Source organism: Haemaphysalis longicornis, unplaced genomic scaffold (assembly GCF_048455015.1).
Source record: "Haemaphysalis longicornis isolate Haplotype H1 unplaced genomic scaffold, Haemaphysalis longicornis Haplotype H1 scaffold_2, whole genome shotgun sequence".
NCBI classification, from domain to species: Eukaryota; Metazoa; Arthropoda; class Arachnida; order Ixodida; family Ixodidae; genus Haemaphysalis; species Haemaphysalis longicornis.
Genome location: NW_027526295.1, coordinates 134,892,862 through 134,913,560, shown reverse-complemented (window position 1 = coordinate 134,913,560; position 20,699 = coordinate 134,892,862). Strand labels below are relative to the sequence as shown.

General features: G+C 44.8%; 1 protein-coding gene across 1 annotated transcript; it reads right to left on the bottom strand.

Moving 5' to 3' along the window:
* Nucleotides 1–336: 336 nt before the first annotated feature.
* Nucleotides 337–19,457, bottom strand: LOC144169244 (uncharacterized). Its single transcript, XM_077698301.1, has 5 exons — nt 19,303–19,457; nt 15,328–15,467; nt 9,689–9,756; nt 5,967–6,053; nt 337–556 (listed from the first exon to the last, which is right to left on the bottom strand). Exons 1-5 carry the CDS (start codon nt 19,450–19,452, stop codon nt 429–431), a joined length of 573 nt encoding a protein of 190 aa, XP_077554427.1. The 5' UTR covers nt 19,453–19,457; the 3' UTR covers nt 337–428.
* Between the last annotated feature and the right edge of the window lie 1,242 nt (nt 19,458–20,699).

Genomic DNA, 20,699 nt, shown 5'->3' with positions numbered 1-20,699 from the left:
CTGTGCTTTGGAAATACCACGTCTTCGGCGCAATTCTGATAAAATGTGCCAACTGCATACTGGCACCGCATTGAACAAAACATAGTACTTTTTTGTCTTATAGAAAATAATTTTAACACCGGTTGCATGGGAGGTATACATGTCACGACTTCTTTTCAGAAGTGAATTTCACCATAACATTTCCTCTACTACAATCCTCCGCTGCTATGTGCTGGCTCCGATGTTTGGCCAGTCAGTTTCTTTTCCACGTTTCTATATCCTTCAGTGTCAGAGGGGTTAGTTCTAATTTATAGTTCACAGGAATATTTAGGGAATTACGAAGCCCGAAATGCTCTTAAATGCTTTTATTGTGCATCTTCAATCAGTGTGCAGTCACTCGCCTGTTTAACATTAAAAATTATTCATTTCGCCTGCGTTGTTCAGGTGTGCTACAATCCCATGAAGTCACAGTTTTCATCGTAAATAGGCGAACTATGCTCGCAGATATCTATAAATTGTTCCATGCAGGACTGAGGAACGCGATTAGCCATTTCCGGTACTGTCCAGAGGATACACTCTGCAAAAAAAGACGGAAGATTCATAAATGGCTGCGTATCCAGCGGCACGGGTGGTGTTAAAATGAAGAAAAGAAAACACGAATGCAGTAGCATACGAACATTCTCCATGAATCCTAATTATCGGGCCTAGAACTTTAGCAGGACCAAGAGGAGGTGCGGAAAATGCAGAGATTTCGAATGCGCAACTATCCAATTGCCCAACTGCAACTGTCCAATTGCCTTATTCTAAAGATCACCGGTTTTTTTTTTACTTTTTTTTTCTGACGCCAAGGACTGCCAGGAAACCCGGGCGATATGTACAGGCATTCTAGGTGGGCCGGATTATTGGAGAAAAGGCTGGACAACCCACTAGAGACCCCACAGACCCTCGATCATGGGTGCCCCAGGGAAACGTTCATAACCCACTTCATTTCAACCTAATGCGGGCTGCCCTCGCCGACCTTTTCCCCTCTTTGAACAACCTCGCATGCAGGGGTACACCGTGAAATGGTGCAATATATCCAGAGTGCATGCTTCTTTTCAGATTTTTATAAATCAATGAAACGTAGCAACATTCTTGTGACTCGCCACATTGCGTAGTTTGCATCGCAAACACAGATTACATTTACCAGATCATTATTTGTACTCTCCTAAATTTCACTTCAGCTATTGGCTTGGTCCGATTGCTCATAAGTGTTTCAGCACAACACACACTAAAGTCACTAAGCTTTTTAATGAGGGGAGTATTAACTGGGCCAACATTCAGTTCGCAATAGTAACCAGGCAGTGGGGGGAAAGTGGATGCGTGCCCGTCTCGCATTCAGGAAGCCCTGGTTTCAATCTTATACCCTGATTTGCACAGTTTTGTTTTCAAGTAAACAAGCTTATTTTACGGGGTCTTCTCTCTGCCATTTCTTGCCAATCCGCGCATTGTCCGATTTTTTATGACTAAAGTATTACCAAAGCATTCCCACGTTTAGGGCATTCCCTAGGCCTACCGATGCTTAGCAAAAGTCACCAGGTGGTGTGGGGAACGTGAATGCGTGCCCGCCTCGTATTTAGGAAGCCCTGGGTGAAATCCCATACCCAAGTTTACACAATTGTGTTGTCAAATTAAGAAGCTCATTTTGCGGGATCTTTTCTCTGCCATTTCTTGCCAATCCGAGCATTGTCCGATGTTTTGTGACTAAAGCCTTACCAAAGCATTCTTACGTTTAGGGCATTCCCTTGGCCTAACGATGGCTAGCAAAAATCACCAGGTGCGGGGGGGTATGCGAATGCGTGCCCGTCTCGCATTGAGGAAGCCCTGGTTGCAATCCCATACCCAAATTTGCACAATTTTGTTGTCACATATAAGAAGCTCATTTTACAGGATCTTCTCTCTGCGATTTGTTGTCAATCCGGGAAATGTCCTAGTCTTTTACGACTGCCAAAGCATTCCAAAGCCTTCGCACGTTCTGCCAAAGCATCCGAAAGCATTCTTACCAAAGCATTCTCACGTGTAGGGCATTCCCTAGGCCTAACGACGGTTAAAAAAGTCAACAGGCAGTGGTTTGAATGTGGATGGGTCCTTGTATTCAGGAAACCCGGTATTGAATCACATGCCCAAAATTGTATCATTTTGTTTCCAATACTTTCGCTTAGTTTGTAACTGGTTCGTTCTACCATTTGTTATCAATGCGAGCATTCTCCCATGCATGATAGGGGTAATGCCTGAGACAACGATTTGAGCGAAAAAAAGCGTTCAGCGCCTTGTAACAGAAAACGGTTACTTCAGAGGCTTTCCATCGTATCAGGGGTTCCACGGTGCGAGGTTCAGCTAGTCAGTAACAAGCGGCTGCCGTCCCTACCTGTGTACTGCTGGTAAATTGAAGGGAAGAGCAAGCAGCGAAATTCGCCTGCGTGCTCTCCTCCGTCATTGCAACGAGCCATAAACTAGCATTGCCGCAACGCGTCGGAGGCAAATTAAAGCCACGCGAATGAGTTAAGGCAGGTCGCAAGAAAAAGGTCCGCCAGCGCAAGGTTACAAAGCCCTCCGACACCTCCAGACGAAACAACGCGTCTCGGGCGTTCGGCTACTCATTTGCGCGTTCGAGTTCCCACCCATAAAAAGTCCCTAGATGTCCTTCAATGTTCTGTTTCTTCTGCATAATTGTTTGATCCCCGCAAACACGCACTTTCAGCCATCTCCGTGGTATGTTTACGAAGTAGGGTAATAGTCGTGCCGTACCTTTAAAAATACATGCCGCCCATCAACCTCATTTTTCTAGTTGCAGATGGAAATTGCACAGCAAAACCGAAGTTCCGATGTTACTTACTTGCCAATAGCAATACATCAGTACTTATTCTTCAATGTGTCTCTAAGTTATCCGGCGGAGTATAGTGCGTCAGAAAACGTCTTGCGGAGTTCAGAGACGCATCATCAATCGCCTAAGTGTAATGGTTCTCTAACGGGGATCCGACAGTGCAAAATAGTGGGCATCTTGCTCCACCTAGCAATCAGGAGGTAGCGATCAATCGCATGCACAGCGCCATATTGCGAGGTGCAAAACACCCGCCCTAAGTCAGCTTAAGCCATTCAATGGCTTTTCCGCGACGCGCCATCAATAAATGGGCGGTGCCACGCTGGAGGTTCGCTACATTACGACTTGATATGCCACTTTCCACCCCCGTGCCAGAGCATTAGGCAATTAGAGCACCGAAAGATAATCTGTAGCGTAAGTTGTTGCGAAATAATTGAAGCCAAAGCTTGATAGTTTCTCAAAGCGGCAAAAACGGCGCAAGTTCTCGTTCGTTATTTAGGATAACTGTAGCCTTGTACACTGAATATGCAAAAAATTGTCGCAGCTTCCACGAGTGCTGCAAGGCTGGAGAAACGGGAAAGTTGGGGTTGACCTAGCTTCTCCCGACACTGACAAAGGATCTTAGGAGAAAGGGAGCAGCCGGACCCCAGAGGTGCAAAGCTGTTTTCAACGCCACTGTAAAACAAAGAACAGTATTGTAAACTGTATTATTCAGTACCAATTGTCATTAACCCTTTCGTCGTCTTCTTCCGACGGCACAACCACGTAGAGAAAATCCACCTGTAGCGCGTCCTCGCCTTGTCGAAACTCTACTTCTTCGTCAGCTAATCCGGTGGTAGTCTCCACGTATAGATTATAAAGGATGACTTGGTAGTTTCGTCGTCGTCGGCTCGTCGACACCGCGGACCCGTGGCGCACCGGTCGGTACACAATGACGACGAAGACGAAGGAAGAACTTGTCATGTGGCGTAAGTTCACGCCACACTGAAGCCGTGAGGCACGCGTTCACGTGCGCTTGAGTTTGGCAATACCTAGACAATGTCGCCCCCGTTAGTATACCGAAAATGAAAGGAAAAGGAAAAAAGCAGCGAATGCCACCATCGCAGCCTGCTCTCACATTACACGGTGGCACGAAGGAGCAGCAGCGCAACGGGTAGGAGACAGATCGGAACCATCTGCAGATTTACGGCGGATGGCAAAGCAATGCGTCTCAAGCGTCAACATGACAAAGACCTCCGTCAAAGCCTGGCAAAGCAAGATGCCATACACGTACAGCTGGACATTCATGCTTTTGGGTTCGCATCTCACAGAAGCGTGCAGGTGTCCTAAGACTTTTAAAGTCCCACATTGATGTCCACAGTTGTGAAATTGAAGCTAGGAGTTCACAATACCAGATTACGTAGTCCAGATCACGCCACCGGAGCGAATACCGAGTCACCGGGAAATAATTAAAGCTAAGCTCACTATTTCTCACTGATAGCTTATGTCATGTTGGTAACGCCCTGCCAACGCAGCCATTTTATGAAGATGATGATGATCATTGCTGAAGGAATCTATCTCGCGGGCCGGAGAAAATGTTAGATCCACAGCCCGCTACGCGCGGCGCTGCACTACAAAAGTTGCAGTGTCGTGAAGCTCCCATAACACTCCAAAGAACTGTATACGCACGTTCAAGCTGCGCCGCGGCGCTGGGGTTTGATACGCGTCAAAACGAGACATCAGAGCATAGTGATAAGAGCCCTCCTGACGCTCAAGCTTCCGGAATAACTGCGTGACTTTCTGCGCGTGCATCATCCGTAAAGACAAGGACTTGGGGACAATGTTAGAATTGGCCGATACGTGATCGCGGAGCAAGGTGGAGAAGCTGTCGAAAAGCCAACAAGTACGGTGTGCGGTACAGCACTTGTACAGTGGCGGACACGATCGTTGCATGCGCGGGAGGATGTTAAATCTCCCGCTCGCTATGGGCCAGTCATCATGTGAATTTCCCCTGTTTTTAAAGTTATCGTCCCTGCAAACGGCAGCCATGGCTGAGGTCTACCTTGCGTCTTTTTCCGCTACAGGCCCGATGGCAGAGAATCACTGCCGTTTGCAAGTGCGGATTGAAACAAACGTTTCGTTTTCGCTCCGTCAGTCGACTCCGCCGCCGTAACTAGCTGTCCCGTTTCGCGACGCCGTCGCGTGACCAGGGACTTCGGTACGAAAGCAATGGCTCCGCCGTTTCGAAGCGACAAAAAGCTATGGCCGGCTCTTCGCTTTGCAACATCGCGCGGCGTCGCGCTACGTGTCAAGTCACTTGTGGGAATGCGCCTTTAACGTTGAGGGTGACGGTCTCGGGTGGCCGCTCACCGTACGACGAACGTGCATAGACTTGACCGTTCTGCCCCTTCTCTCCTGAGGTACGATTTCAGTGTGGGAGAAGGTAGGTCGACACTCAGCTCTGGTGTTTCTCTAGCCTTGCACAAATAGTAAAAGCGGCGCCAATATGTTATCTCCCTCGTACCTTAGTCTCTTTTAGACGTTCCTGGTCAACTGAACTTCGCGCTTGCTAACTCAATGAAGTTGCTAACTTCGTTAATAATACACAATGAACTGCGCAAAATGTGGCTCAAAGTACCTTAAGGTGAAAAAAATGTCCATATATAAAAAAGCTTCGAAATACTTGCGACGGACCCGTTGGAGGGCTGACCAATTGTGTACAATCTAAACACTCGTTTTATACCGCTGTGTAGCAAAATTAACACGTTCGGCGTAGACGACACCGATTTAAGAAAGGTGACACGATATGATCAAATTTAACAGCTTCGCAGATTTGCCAAATGAATGATTGGAGAAGAGATAGTCGTAGAGTGCACCATTCCTTGTAACCCTATTGATAATACCAATTCTTTAGGACGACCACTAGGGCAGGTTTACAAAAAATAAAAATAATTTAGTGCTTCTGTAGTATCTTGACGCATCCGTCGTGTATTTCATGTGTTGTATATAAACATGCCGCGACAAAAAAAAACAAGCGCAAGCAATTCACTGCGTCATAATGCTCCTTTGAGCATTGGGTGGGGCGTATTGGCAAAGTGCACTTTTTGTGAATAATTTTTTTCATCTAAGAAGCTTGAGGTTCTCTTACCTTGTTTATTCCTCAATGGAAATTGCATAACTGAGCAAGTTTTGGTTTCTGCATAGTCCATCGTTGCAATCTGCCAGTCTCCTTCACCTGTAACCAAGGAGCAATAGCAAGTCCCGGTTATGGCTTCTCTCTCAGGTAATCCCCACCAGAATATTTTTTGTCCCATCTACACTAAATACAGTTGCAGCTGTGCGGATATTTTAGTACATGCTCAGTTTTGTGGTGCAAAGTAGAAGGCTATGGTTGCGACTTCTGACAGCCGAGGTCCTCTTGCAAACAACCCTGCAGCACTCAGCAGCGATTATTTATAATTCACATTGGAGAAGAATGTACTCCCGCAGCAGCGGCCTTCCGCGAGAATAACTAAACTCCGTCCAGTACCACCGTAGCTCCAAGGGATAAATAAAAGCTCCCTATCGATCCCTCGTAAATCAAACTTGGACTACAGAAGAAGCCTACGTGCTGTCTCCAGCAAGGGCAGGCGGCTCGTGAGATTCCGTTTAGTGGCGTTCGATACGATTTTTATTCTTTTTCTCGGACAGTAGAGTAGTCTTTTCCCGGTGTGGTCCGAAACCAATCAGGCAATAGTGGTTGCTCGTAAGCGCGCGCTCAGGCTGGGCGTTATTGAAGCAATAAGCGCTTGTTGTGGAGTGGTCTAGGTGAATGTAAATTACGCAGTTCGTCTCTACAAACTCTCCGCGTACTGGGAACACAAAACTGGATGGCGCTTACACTAATGCGTAAGACCCAAAGGTAGCGAAGCAGTAGCGAACAGGGGCGTTTTGCGTCTTTTTTCTTCACCTCGTTGTTTAAGCCTCGCCGCTGTACAAGGGACCACAGCTGGCTGTTCGTGTTCCTCAATCGCACACGGTTCTGCGCCGTACGTGACCTCGTGGCCTTCCTTCGTCGCCCGCGCTTATCGCTACGGCGGCGGCCTCCTCGCCTTCCTACACCACGTGCGGCGCGCGGTTCTCGCGCATGTCTCCTTTTCCTCCTCGCCTATCTCCCTCCGTTGTCGGGCCGCTTGTTCTTATTGGGCACTTGCTGAGAGGGGTTTGGTTTGATTTTTAGCGCTCAAGGGCAAAATTGGTCACCCCGCGAACACTGCCTGGGGTGCCGTTGTGTAGCTTGCGCTACATAAAGACAAAACAGTACGTACAGTGCTCGGAGATCAAAACGCGATACTAGCGCGTTATTCATACCACAATGCGTCGGCCTGTTTCCCCAAGCGCTTACCAGTGGCGCAACAAGCGCCAGCAGCCACGCGCTTCAAGTATCGCCTTTTAATCGCCGAGCACAGTACAGGTTAAAGCATAGAAGAGGCTCGTGCACACCACCTACGACGGCGGATCGCCACCGCAAATGCGAGAAATTCACCGTGACGTTGACCAGCAACAGTCATTTGGACTGCCACAGATGTAATGACGTAATTAAAGCGATGTATAATAACGGAAATTCGAGAAACCCCGGCTGCTTTTCCAGCGTATTTAACTGGAATGTTCCATCGCACTGCGTCACGTGCAAGCTTAATATTTGTTTCATGTATTTCTGGCAGTGTAATCTAAACGTTACTCGGGTTCATTTGTACTGGCAAAGCGCGCTTAAGGGTCCCTGTAAATGCCGGCAGAAACATACCCCGCTCAGTCGTCAATCTGAAGTATTTTCTTTCGGTGTGGCAACAAAGTTTAAAAGGTATGTCTTTTGTCCAGAGGTGAGTTCACTACAGGGCCATTTAGGCCTACAGAGAAACTTTAAAGCCATACTAGTTTAAATTTATTAATTTGCGAAATAAATTTGCAAGACCGGTAACTTCATAGCAAGGTCCTTGTGCTGCCATTTGACGGTATGAAGCCGCGTGCCCCACCTACTCTAAATCAGTCCGGCCATTTCTATGAGGGCTCCTGCTTATACTACGGCACACGCGCTGTAAAACGTTTCCATAATGAGATGCACGGATTTTCATAGCGTTCGGGCCAAAGCCGACTTATTACTTCTTTTTCTGTGACGCTTATTCGGACATGCACGAATGACGTCTCCTCTGCGCAGCTCAGAGAAACAGTACCTTGTGCTGTGTTACTCAATAGCGAAGCCCTCTACAAGGAGTAAACAATTATGGTTATCAAGCAGAGGGGCTTCCGAGGGGCCTGCTCATTGTGTGAATTATTTGCCACTGGCAGCTGTTTCTGATTTATTCACCAACTTGCCCTGGACGTCAAGGGAAGAGTTGGCCAATGCGCTTTCCCTTTAAGTGTTGAAAGCATTGGCAACGTCAAGTTGGCTTGGTGTACAGCCGCCGATCATATAAATGCCTGTCCCGGATTGCCCACAAAATGCCACATGGGTGATGCAGGGTTTGGGGCTATATAATGGCATATTTTTGGGTGCGGGTAATTTTATGTGTGGCAGGGAGTGATTCCTCGAGGCAATTGGGTTGTAGTTCCTTGCCGGTGAAGTGAACGTGCATAAAGGGCACGTGAAAAAATGCAGAAAATTGTTCAGCATATTGAAATCGACACACAGGCGATGACTGTGCTGTTCCGCGGCGGCTGTACCGATGTACACGGCACTGCTGGGATAATAACCAAACTGAAATTTTGTCACACACCGTAAGGGTCGTTGACCGGCTATGAAGGTTGCTCGGATGGTTAACCACAAAAAATACGTTTCCGCGACCTTCGGCAGCTATATTCCTTAGGCCTCTCTCTTTTTTTGGTAAGTAGGCTGTGCCAAAAAAGTCATCAATTATCTGCAATACTAATCGCTGATCACGAGTCTTTCAACTCAGTAAACAGTTGGTGTGCATCTGAAATGATGTTTAAGTCATTAATTTAGCTTGACTTCGTAAAAGCCGGGCTGAAGATGGCTATCATGTGAAGTAAATTAACGTTTGTTCAGAAAGTTTAGATGCATGCACAACCAGTAGGCCTTAAAACTAAGGTGAGTGTAATGGTAGAATGTCTCGCTCCGGGTAATGTCTCAGGCATGCACTCTACCCATTAATAAACGTCTAGTTTCTGACAATGTTACCGTGTCCCGCGTTTGCTAAACTACAGTTTCTTTCGCGTTATTATTCGTAGCGTCAGTTTCTTGAAACTGGATGGCTACAGCGGAATAACGAGCGCGTTTCTGCGCCGCACAGAAGTGCTATTTTCATCAAGAGAATCAATATGCTGTTTTCAACTCCTCACCCATTCTGAGCTACTCCTACAGGGCGAGGCTTGACTGCAGGATCGTCAATTTTTTGTTCAATGTTGGAGTATGAGCGGTGGCAGGAGAAATTAAAAGAATATCGGGGTTTTCCTAAACCACGAGCAACATATTTGTAATCATATGCTCGTTCCCTAAGGAGGGACCTAGATCGATAGCATTACTACGAAGAATCTGGGACCTTTCCATTGCAACAGGCAAGAAAACTGAAATTCGTTGAATATAGGCTTCCAGGTACAGCGTAAATTACAGTGTTCGGTGGCCATGCATTTTTTACGTGTTGCTTGATCACACAAAAAACATCCCTAGAACCTGCTTGGCGATAGCAATTGAGAAATGGTAGCAGGGCACATCCCTTTACCAAACCGCTTCGGGCTGAATCTTTCTACTTTGAGTGCAAATGCAAAGCGGAGGAACCGCAGGGTATGCGAACAAAGTGTGTTAAGTGCACTTCGAGAAGGGTCTTATAAAATTGGGGCACAGAAAAAAAATTTAAGCAAATTAACCATAATTACCATTGTTGTCATTAATGTACGAGGTTCCCGGGGTTGGTCCATCTTTGATTTGGAAAGTGATGGTTTGTCTGCAAGATACAAAACGTATTATTGCGATCCCACTACAATATTATCGCTATGTCAATGCAGGTAAGAATATCCATTGACTATTGCCGTATTTTCTGTGGTGCTATATCGCTAGCGCGCTTTACTCGTTGTGGCTGCGCTTGGAGTAGGAACAGTGTCGGAGTGAAGGGCACCAAATTACTTTGAATCATGTTGCGATCTATACCTTTGCCGACACTTAGACACACTGGCGTATTCGTTTTCCACTAAATTAGTGGCACACTCTCAGGGGCTTCAAGTTGAATTTTTATTGCCAACTTCCACAATAAATATGCGTACTTTGCGTGGGCAATATACAGCACCTCACTGTCACAATACTTTAACACAGTTACTAAATTTCTCTGGGAGCTGTTGTTGTAATATTTTCACCTAAGGCGTGCTGGGCTAATGAAGTAGTGAAAATCCAGGCAAATAAAATTATGAACTTGATGAAATTAAGCTCAGCCCTTAAAAGTGTGTCCCCGATGGGCCAGGGAAGTTCCTCTAACACATCTTTTTTTTCCATTGTTCTCGCCGATGTACTTCACCGGCAACTAAACTAAATTATTTATTTATTTATTTATTTATTTATTTATTTATTTATTTATTTATTTATTTATTTATTTATTATTCAAAAATACCTCTTAAGGCCCTCACTAGGAGGATATTTCACAGGGGGCGGTAGGGACACATTGAAAATGAACAATGCAAACATGAGTAACATGAGGGCTTCTTCCTCTGCGTTCTTCGAACAACAAGACACAGCAGCCATTTTTCCAGCGCCATCCTACCACCCTTGCAACAACGTCAGCTGCAGCAGGAACCTCCCTTCTTGAATCATCTTTCTCATCAGGCCCCGTCACGTCAGCGGACTGGTTTCCTATAAAACATACTTCAATTTTTAGAGGGTACGGTGCACCTTGCGCAAGCATGGCGTTCTTCTGCCATTCTTTGCTTAATTGTCTGCGATTGTCTGCGAACTTCTGTTGTCTTGAACTGCTGCCATGACTGATGATTCCGCGTGCCTGGCTTGTAAGGTTGAATTTTCTAAAGATGATCAGCTTTTAATCTGCACAGGTTGCAGTAAATACTTCCATAAATTCTGTTGCTGGTAGTCTGTGCTTGGAATTCGTTCCAAAAAGGACGCTTGGCGCATATCATGGAAGGGTTCATCTTGCCGAGGGGCCAGAGGCGGCACAGCGCCTCAACAAGTGACGCCTACTAAGGAAAGTAATGTTCTCAAAAGTCTCGCTGAAATGAATTCAAAACTAGAAATGCTTGTGCCGCGGTTGACTACAGTCGGCGGCATTGAACACTCAATTGATCGGCTTTCAAAAAAGTATGATGACGTCGTGGAATAACTTACAAAGCAAGATCCAGAACAGAAGGCTTTGAAAAACACCTTAGCTCTGCTGAAAAAGTCGACACGTCTGACGCCGTGGCACAGCTGCACTTTGATGTTAATGAGACTGAATGGCGCAGCCGCAAACAGAATCTAGAAATCTACGGAATTCAGGAAACTTAAAACGATGAATTCGCTTTCTAAAGTAAACGAGGTCGCGACAAATCTATGTGTCCCCACATTACGGGCTAAGGAAGTGTATCTATGCATCGACTTCCAGCAACACCAAGAATAAAGCGAGGTACACTTGTACGTTTTGTAAAACAAGATACCCCCGACAGGTGGCTAGACAACCGACACAAACTAAAAACCCCAGGATTGAAAATGTACATCACTGAGAACATGACACGAGACAGCCGGATGCTCTTTTAGCTGCTAAGAACTGGGCAAAGGCCAACGATTACCAGTTCGTGTGGCATAATGGCGGTCGAGTTTTCATCAAATATCAGAATGGGGAACAGAAACACGTTATTAAATGCGAAAATGACCAGTTCGATTACCAGTTCGTGTGGTATCATGGCGGTCGAGTTTTCATCAAATACCAGAATGGGGAACAGAAACACGTTATTAAATGCGAAAATGACCTGTTGCCCTTCTTATCCTTACAATGTCAGATAAATTCATTCTGCTGAATTTGTCACAATAGATGGCATCAGATACGACCCGATACATCCGATCGGATCATACATCAGACCAGATATATGAGTTAAAAAAGACCAGAATACTGTCTAATGCTTTCCTTCGTTGTTTTAATTTGAATGCGAGGTCGGCTGTTAATAAGGCTGCAGATTTCGAACACCTTCTTCCCAGATCGGCAACACCGAAGTTTTTATGCTTACTGAAACGTGTTATCAGCAGGTAAAGCTAATACAAATTAGAATTAATTCTTTCTGTAAAAAACATAACCTAATTGCAAACGCCTAATTTTGTTTCTTTTAAACACAAACCTACAGTGGAATCTCTTCTAAAGCTGAACTATTACATTTTGCGATGCTTCGAAGGAATTAAAGTTGTATTGCTTGTATTCATTGGGTTTTCGCAGGCCTTTGACACGACTAACCGTATTCAACTTCTATTTAAACTAGAAAAATACGATTTCAGGGGTTCATTTCGAAGCCTCCTTGCATGACACCTCTCCAATCACACAAAATATGTTTGCTTTTAAAATCACTATTAATCAGTTAAACAAATTCTTGCAGGCGTGCTGCAAGATAGTATTTTAGGGCCGCTTCTGTTTAACGTGTTTAATAATGATATTGTAGATCTTGGTACAAATTTGAAATGTAGACTATACGCAGATGACGTCACCCTTGTTTTCCTGTAATTCTATTGAAAATGTCACTGAAGAAGCCGACGTGAGATTAAAAAAATGCAACATTAGTCTGAAATTAACCAGACCAAAGTATAGCCAAGAAAAATCAAAAGAGACGCTTTTTGACTGCGAAACAAGCCAGATGAGAATCCTACTCATGTACGGTTAGGTGGTGACACCATAAAAGTTGTTGAAAAAAATTAAAGTTCTGGGTGTAACCTTCAATAGCCGCTTAACCTGGGAAGAACGTGTTAATGAAGTTGTTTGCAAGCTTTTAAGAGTTACCGGAAACACCATCCGGCACCGTTACTTACTACCAACTCAAGTTATATTGGTCTTATATTATTCCTTATTCATGGCTCGTCTGAACTGTGCCCACTTAGTGTGGGGGACAACTATGGTAAATAAGCACAAAATTTTTGTTTTGCAGAAAAGTGGGCTCCGCTCGATTCAGAATCTTGGTTATACCGCGCACACGGCTCACTAATTTGAAATGCATAACATTTCAACGATATTTGACATGTACCACGTCTGGCTGATCGACGCGTACACTAAATAGATAAAAAAGGGGAATTATAATGTATGCCCACTTGTCGGCTTATGTGTTAATGAACCTGCTTATGCCAGCCGACACTCGGTTGTCATGCGGGTTACAGTTTCCAAAGTGTATGGAACATGTTGGGTCGTATTTTAAATAAATTCCATGAACAAAATATTGATCAAAAATAAAAACTTCCAAGGAGAGCTTAGAATACATGCCCATGTTAGTACTCATAATTATCAACTTTTTCTTCTTGTATTCACCGTTTGTACATGTACGCATTGTTGTTTTTGTTGTTGTACTTTACAAATTTTAAGTGCTGCTCCATAAATCATGCATTGCCACATTGGGCCACACACAGGCCGCTAAGTGCATAGATAAGAGTATCTACGGCCGCTTGTTTTTTCGTATATGTGACCTGTATTATCGACACCGCCTGTCACGCCAGCTCTCGCGGCTGTTTGGGTAACCCGCATTCCTTTTTTTTAGTGTTGCAATATACAGTGGTAATGTCACGAAAACTCAATCTTGTTGTGAGTGTGTGTGTAGCATGGCACCTACTGTTGCCTGCAACTACGTCTCGATATAATTGCCCATTGCTGACGGGTACCCAAGGCGCTGGTACGCCCGTCAAGCTGCTTTGGAAGCTTTTTCCCTCAGCTATGTTCATGTAATCACTGTATAATTAGGCAAATAAACTTTATCTTTATATATATATTTGTCTTTATCAAGAAAAAAACCAATTTCCATGCGCCGTTTGTTGTTCACCATCTTCCTTGCGGATTTCATTGGACGTTTCCTACGAGTGCACGTTTCAGTACTGGTTATGGGCGCCCATTGCTATTCTCGATTGTCCAGTGAAAACTGAGCCCCGACAACATTTGTTACCCTAAAAATGTGGCTTTTGTTAGATTTTCGAACGCAATAAAACTACATTAAGTCAAAGTGACTCTCCAGTAGTGCAGATGCGATACCTAAGTAGGCTTATCACACTTTGCTTACCGGGCTTCACCGCAGTTGCACCCTGCTTATTCGTGTATGACACGTACGCTTGCAAACATTTTAAGCCAATTAAACATAGCAGGAGAGTCAGCGAAATTATATCAGTTGTTAAGGTAATAAAATGAACCGAATATTTCATTTTTACTCGTAAAACCAATGTACGGGAGAACGTTTTCAGTGATAAACTAGCAGACTTTATAACCTATTTGTGAGGGCTAGAGAGAAGCGTTATTCATAACATGTTCCGCTTAGCCGCTCGAAGTGCCGCAATCCAACTAGGAAACAGCAATGTACAACATGACTGGCTAGCCCTCCAGCAATTCAGTACAGTTGTTGTTATTGGATGGCCCGGCATCTCCCCTTAGATCAGTACTGGAGCACTATTCGAACAGCATGTCAGTGCGGACATGAATCCCGGAAAGGTTTCTTCCTTTGCATCTTAAAATTGGCCGGCTGTCCGCCTTGTGTCAATGCGCCTCATATCACCTAAGGACTACATAGAGGAGACAGGCGAGCTCCAAAGGAAGGGGAGAAATGCATCCCGGTTAAACATCTTCAATGGCGCGGACGGCACCCACACATTGCGTGTGCCTCGGCTCGTGCTTTGGCGGTTAACGGTACTGTACTTTGCTGCCATGGGCGTTTCTGGCAGGCTAATACGGCCCATTCAGCAGGCGACAACACGGGAAATGCGCGGCAGGCCGATTCCGCAGGTGTCGGGGATATTCTACGTAGGATAACGTCGGACACAAAGCGTGTTGTTGCAGAGAACCAAGACCGAAGCTGATGATAAAGAACCAAAGGAACTGTAGTGCTTACGCTTCTCATTAAGAAGCGATTAAATTCACCAAACGCAAATGTAGACCCACTCAACTTTAAGCTTGGATATCGTCCAATCAGCTCGCAAGAAAAGTTTGTGCCGTTTTATGTCACTGCTGCAGTTGTTGCAGGAGCCGCATACTTCGCTTGGTATACGTTCTCCTTTCGGGATTTATAAATTAACTTTCGGTTTAGTGACTTGTTCAGCAACAAAACATGTGCTTAGTTCAGGTCGTCTATGCAGTGGAAACACAAATGGGAAGTACACTTCAGCGTCCTTTTGATGGTTTGCCGTCTTCCCTCCCTTCTCTTGTTTATGTGTTCTCTCGGGAGCACATATTCCGCATGCGCTCTCACGAATGCATCTTTTGCCTAGGGGATCTCGACAATCTTCCAGGACAGAACATGCTTCCCTATTCAAAATACCAGATTATTTTCTTGGAAAGGTCTGTCAATGCTGTAATACAAATCGGACTCACCTATCCGGACCAAACGTAAGTACGTAAGTTGCCGTTCGGGCAGCCATGTCAAATTCTGTGCGTTTGCCTATCAGGCAGTCGAGGTCACCATCCTGGTCTTGATCAAATATTGCCACTGCCGTTGGGTACCATTCATAAACCTATAAAATTAGAGACATTGTAATGACCAAATGCACAATGTATGCGCAAGACGTGGATAAATATTTGATAGTGGAACACTTAGCACTGGCTTTTGCGTCGAAAATCGTACATCGCCCACGTGTCGCGGTGAGATAGCCCTTGAGAAAGCATAAGCACAGTAGGGGACAGTACTCGCCACCTTAAGAGCGAAACTGCAAATTCGCTTCAGAAAGATGACATTTTCACGTGTCTCACTAAGAAACCTCTAAACAGGGAGTTGTTACAATACCAATATTTTCACACGCCTCCATTCATATGTTGCAGCACAGAAAAGTACTTTTTATATTTTTTTATGTGCACGAAGCGCCTGAACAAAACGAAGAAATAAAAGATGTCTAAGAGTTTTATGCTGAAGTAGCTGTGTCGCAATATAAAAAGTGAGTACTTGCAAGGCAGCTCGTTCGAAGCAATACTTCTAAGCTATTAGCTGGTCTTCCGGTACAAATAGTTCTGTACACGAATGATAACTTGCAAACTTCGGAAGGATTGATGCTTGAATGTTATCGGGTCTATTTCGTTTTTATCCTCCCCATTCTGGCTCCTCCATCTCCACTTCCGGTTCTCCCGTTTGCTGAAGAAGGCGTTCATGATGCGTAGATTATTCCGTTCTGCGAACTCGACTATTAGGTCGCCCCTTGCTAATTTTACAGCCCGACCCTAGTTCCCAACTTCCTTGTCTCCAGCCTGATTCTTGCCTACTTTAGCATTGAAGCCTACCATAACTACGGTATACTGTGTTTTTCCTTTAGCCATTGCCGATTCATCATCTTCATAGAAGCGTTCAACTAGCTGGTCGTCGTGGCTTGATGAAGGCGCGTAGACATGTACCACCTTGAGTTTGTACCTCTCATTAAGCCTAATTACAAGACCGACTATTTTTTCGTTAATATTGTACTATTTGTTTATATTGCCAGCTATGCGTTTATGGACTAGAAATCCCACTCCCAGTTATGATCTGTTCACTAGACCACGGTAACATAGGATGTGTTCATTTCGCAGCACCGTAAAGGCTTCAACTGCCCTCGTAACCTCAGTGAGCCCTATTAGATCCCATTTAATGCCCTCTAATTCTTCGAACAACACCTCTAGACTCGCTTTGCTAGATACAGTTCTCGTGTTAAGCGTTGTCAGGTTCAGATCCAAATGGCGGCCTGCCGGCTCCAGGGAGTGTTAGCACACTCTGCTGCATCACAGGTCTGACCACCGCCGTGGTCAGTTACATCGCTGCCGCTGCAGACTGAGGGCCGCGGGCTAATTGGCATATTCATGGGATGTTGTGGCCATTACTACATCAGGGTGGCCAAGCCTGTAGACGTGTGAGACTTGCCTAATGACGGGTACACTCGCGGTCATTAGGCAAGTCTTCCAAGATTCCGGTACACTTGCCTAATGACTGCGAGTGTATTAGAATCTTGGAAGAACACGAGCATCATCCTATTCCATCAAAAGGGTGACATGAAGGACCTGAAAAATTACAGGCCGATCAGCTTACTGTCAGTTGTCTACAAGGTACTTAGCAAGGCAATGGCTAACAGAATTTCTGCCACCTTAGATTTCAGTCAACCTAAAGAGCAAGCAGGGTTTTGCAAAGGCTATTCAACAATGAACCGTATTCACACGATGAATCAGGTGATAGAGAAGCACGCGGAGTATACTGAACCCCTATATACAACCTTCATAGATTATGAGAAAGCATTTGACTCGGTGGCATAATCAGCAGTCATTCAGGCATTACGGAATCAGGGTGTAGACGAGCATAATGCAAGAATAGGAAATTTACAATGGGTCCACAGCTACCATCATCCTCCATATGGAGAGCAGTAAAATACCTATTAGAGAAAGCGTCAAACAAAGAGACACCATCTCTCGAATGTTATTCACAGCATGTTTACAAGCAGTATTCAGAACATCGGCTTGGAAACAGGTGGGAATAGGGGTGATGGAGAATACCTCAGTAACCTCAGATTTGCTGATGACGTTGCCTTGCTATGTAACTCGGGGGACAAATTGAAAGCATGCTTACTGTACTGGAAAAACCGAGTAGAACAGTAGGCCTAAATATTAATATGCAAACTAAAGTAATGCTCAATAACCTCGGGACAGCACAGCTGTTGGAGATAGGCGGCGAGGCAGTGGAAGTGGCAAGCGAATATATCTACTTAGGCGAAGTTGTGACCCCGTATCCCAACCACGAGGCAGCGATAATCAGAAGGAGAAGTATGTGGTGAAGCGCATTCGGCAGGCATTCTCAGATAATGAATGCAGCCTACCATTGCCCCTGAAGAAAAAGGGTATGACAGCTGCATCTTACCGGTACTCACCTACGGGGAAGAAACATGGAGGCTCACTGAGAGGGTTCAAATTAAATTGAGTACCACTCAGCGAGCAATGGAACGGAAGAGGATAGGTGTAACATTAAGGGACACGAAGAGAGCGGAGTGGGTCAGGGAGCAAACGCGTGTTAAGGACATATTAGTAGAAATTAAGAAGAAAAATGAACGTGGGTAGGGCATGTAATGCGATGGCAGGATAAACGTTGGTCAGAAAGGGTAACAGAGTGGATCCCTAGGAAGGCAAGCGTGGCCGGTGGCAGCGGAAATTTAGATGGGCCGATGAGATCAAGAAGTTTTCGGGGATGAACTGGTCGCAGTTAGCATAGGACCAGTATAATTGCAGATAAATGGGAGAGGCCTTTGCCCTCCAGTTGGCGTAGAATCGCTTGTGTGATGATGATATTATGAATATCACGTCGCATATCCTGCATTCCCTCTATTGATTTGATTGTAGGGTTTAACGCGCCGACGCAACGCAGGCGCGGAGGCGCGCCGTAGTGGAGGGCTTCGGATTAATTTACGCCACCTGGGGATCTTTAACGTGCGCCGAAATCTCATACACACGGGCGATTTTGCTTGTCGCCCCTATCAGAAAAGCGGATGCCGCGGCGGGTATTTTCTCTATTGTGTCAGCCTTTTTCTTTGCATGCATTTTTACCCATGGTTGCTAAAGCCCGCCTGACAAAAAGCGATAGTAAGAAGTATATATAGATAAATATTTCTGCAAAGTACAAGATCTGTTTGGAAGGCCTGCACATGCAATCATTTTTCTAGAACGAAGGAAGTATTCGACACATGTTATACAGAACCTAAGTACATTAGCGAACAATTAAGCAATTTTTAATAAACACTACCATAATAATACTTTCGAAATTAAAAAAATAAAACCTTCCAAACGGTTCATCAAACAGGTGAAACAAAAGCAGAAGCAAAGCAAACGATGTTAAAGATGGCCTTCCGGCGGCACCAGTGCAGTCGAACACAACAGCAACAATACATAAAAAGCGAAGCTGGATTGCGATGTCGGCTCGAGCGATGGCAGTAACTACCATCTCTGGTCTACACCCTTTAGATCCGGTTATCTCGAGCCAGATGGAAGTGTTATTAAGCAACATAAATGAAAAATATGTCCCGTAGATTGTAGCACATTTTCTTGAATATGAGGTTGTGTGATAGGCAGCCCTTAATTGGGAATACCCCCGAAGCAATGCTGCCAGAAAATACTCCCCGCGGATCTTTTTGTAGGTGTCGCGGAGGGTAATCATACAAAATACAGAAATGTAATTGGTTTCAGCAAAATTTGTTTTCTTGTGCAAAATACGCAGAGTGAAAAGAAAGTGGCTGCAATAAAAGCGCGGAATGGGAAGAAGTATAGTTTTTGCGGTCACCAATACCCTTCAGGCGAAGACTATTTCATTATGTTACTAATCAGTACTTTCAAAAAGACCGCACACCAGCGTACCTCGAAAGGATCGGTGATGTTCCGTGCCAGCCGGTTCTTCTCCTTGCACGAAGCCATGTGAATGGCCAAGGCAAGGGCGCAGACGCTTACAACGGAGACCCACTCTTGTAAACGCATCTCTCCGCTGAAATGCTTTCTGCTCAGCAACATCCCATGCCTTGACCTTTTATAGGTGATAAGAATGCGTAGCAACTGGAACTGAGCAGACGGTCGTCACTGAGATTTTAATCATTTGCAGCCGACAAACACACAAACAAAACCGTCCAAAGTTGGCCAAGAGTGTTTCGCTTAGCTTTTAATATTCTTTTAATCAATCACCACACAGTTCACGTCATTCGAAAGATGTATTACGCTGCGACTAGTCCATATGTGTTTTTACTTCCTGAAAGAAAGGTGATGGTTGTCTGCAATAGCGCATCACTTTGTTTTATATGATTTACATCACGACACAAAACGAGTTTAATCTCGCCTCCAGCCAGCGGCTCCAACCTCAAGGAATTTTTTCATTAGAGATAAAAAGATAAATCAATCATTGTGTATTGAATGGCTTTCCAGCTGGAATGAACATGAGTAGGTTTGCGTAATTTCTCCCTCTTAAACCGTCTGACAGTTCACCTGCACATTAGGTTAGCATTAAATTCAACGGAAGTATTTGTCGTGCTAGTGCTGTCGTATTGCTTTTGAAATTACTCATGAAAATTGCTTCAATTTTTTCATCTACCACGAGTTCACTCGAGCTTCTTACCGCTGATAATATAGAGGCTTGTAGTAATTGCGTATCCCGCGGGTATAATAAGACAGTTGTTAAAGAGACCAGCACTTACAAACACAATCAGTCCACATTCAGAAGCCTTGGTTTAAAATCACGGGAAGGAAGGTCACTTCAACTTTATTTCAAGATGGTAAAAGCCATCGGAAATTTATTTGATTAAGGAGATCCCGTTATCATTGGTGAGGCCGGTGGTGAGACTAACACGAGCCTAGGCTGCTGTGGGGGCTTTTGACTTTAGTTTTGACTTGACGCTCAATGCCACCCGCGATATAAAATTCGCTAATGAGGTTTACCTGAATAGACCTTTTCTTATATTGGTATCACACATGTACTCATATTGGAAATGTGCAATGTGCTGTTCCGTACAGTGCGCCTCCTTGTAATTTGAAACTCAAAATTTAAAATGGTGAAACATCACTACAGATCTGGCGTGGCCTCAGCAGAGCTTTGAAAAGGTATTCGAGCATTTTAAAAATACATTTTACCTGCCATGGAAACAGCTATAGCTTCCACTTCATCATGCACCAATCTTGCCTTCCGCAGGCACTGCTAACTTGTTTGGTTTGGCTGTCCTCTCCTAATGTGTGGAGAAATCGTCAGGGCCACTGACTGCTTTTAGACGGTC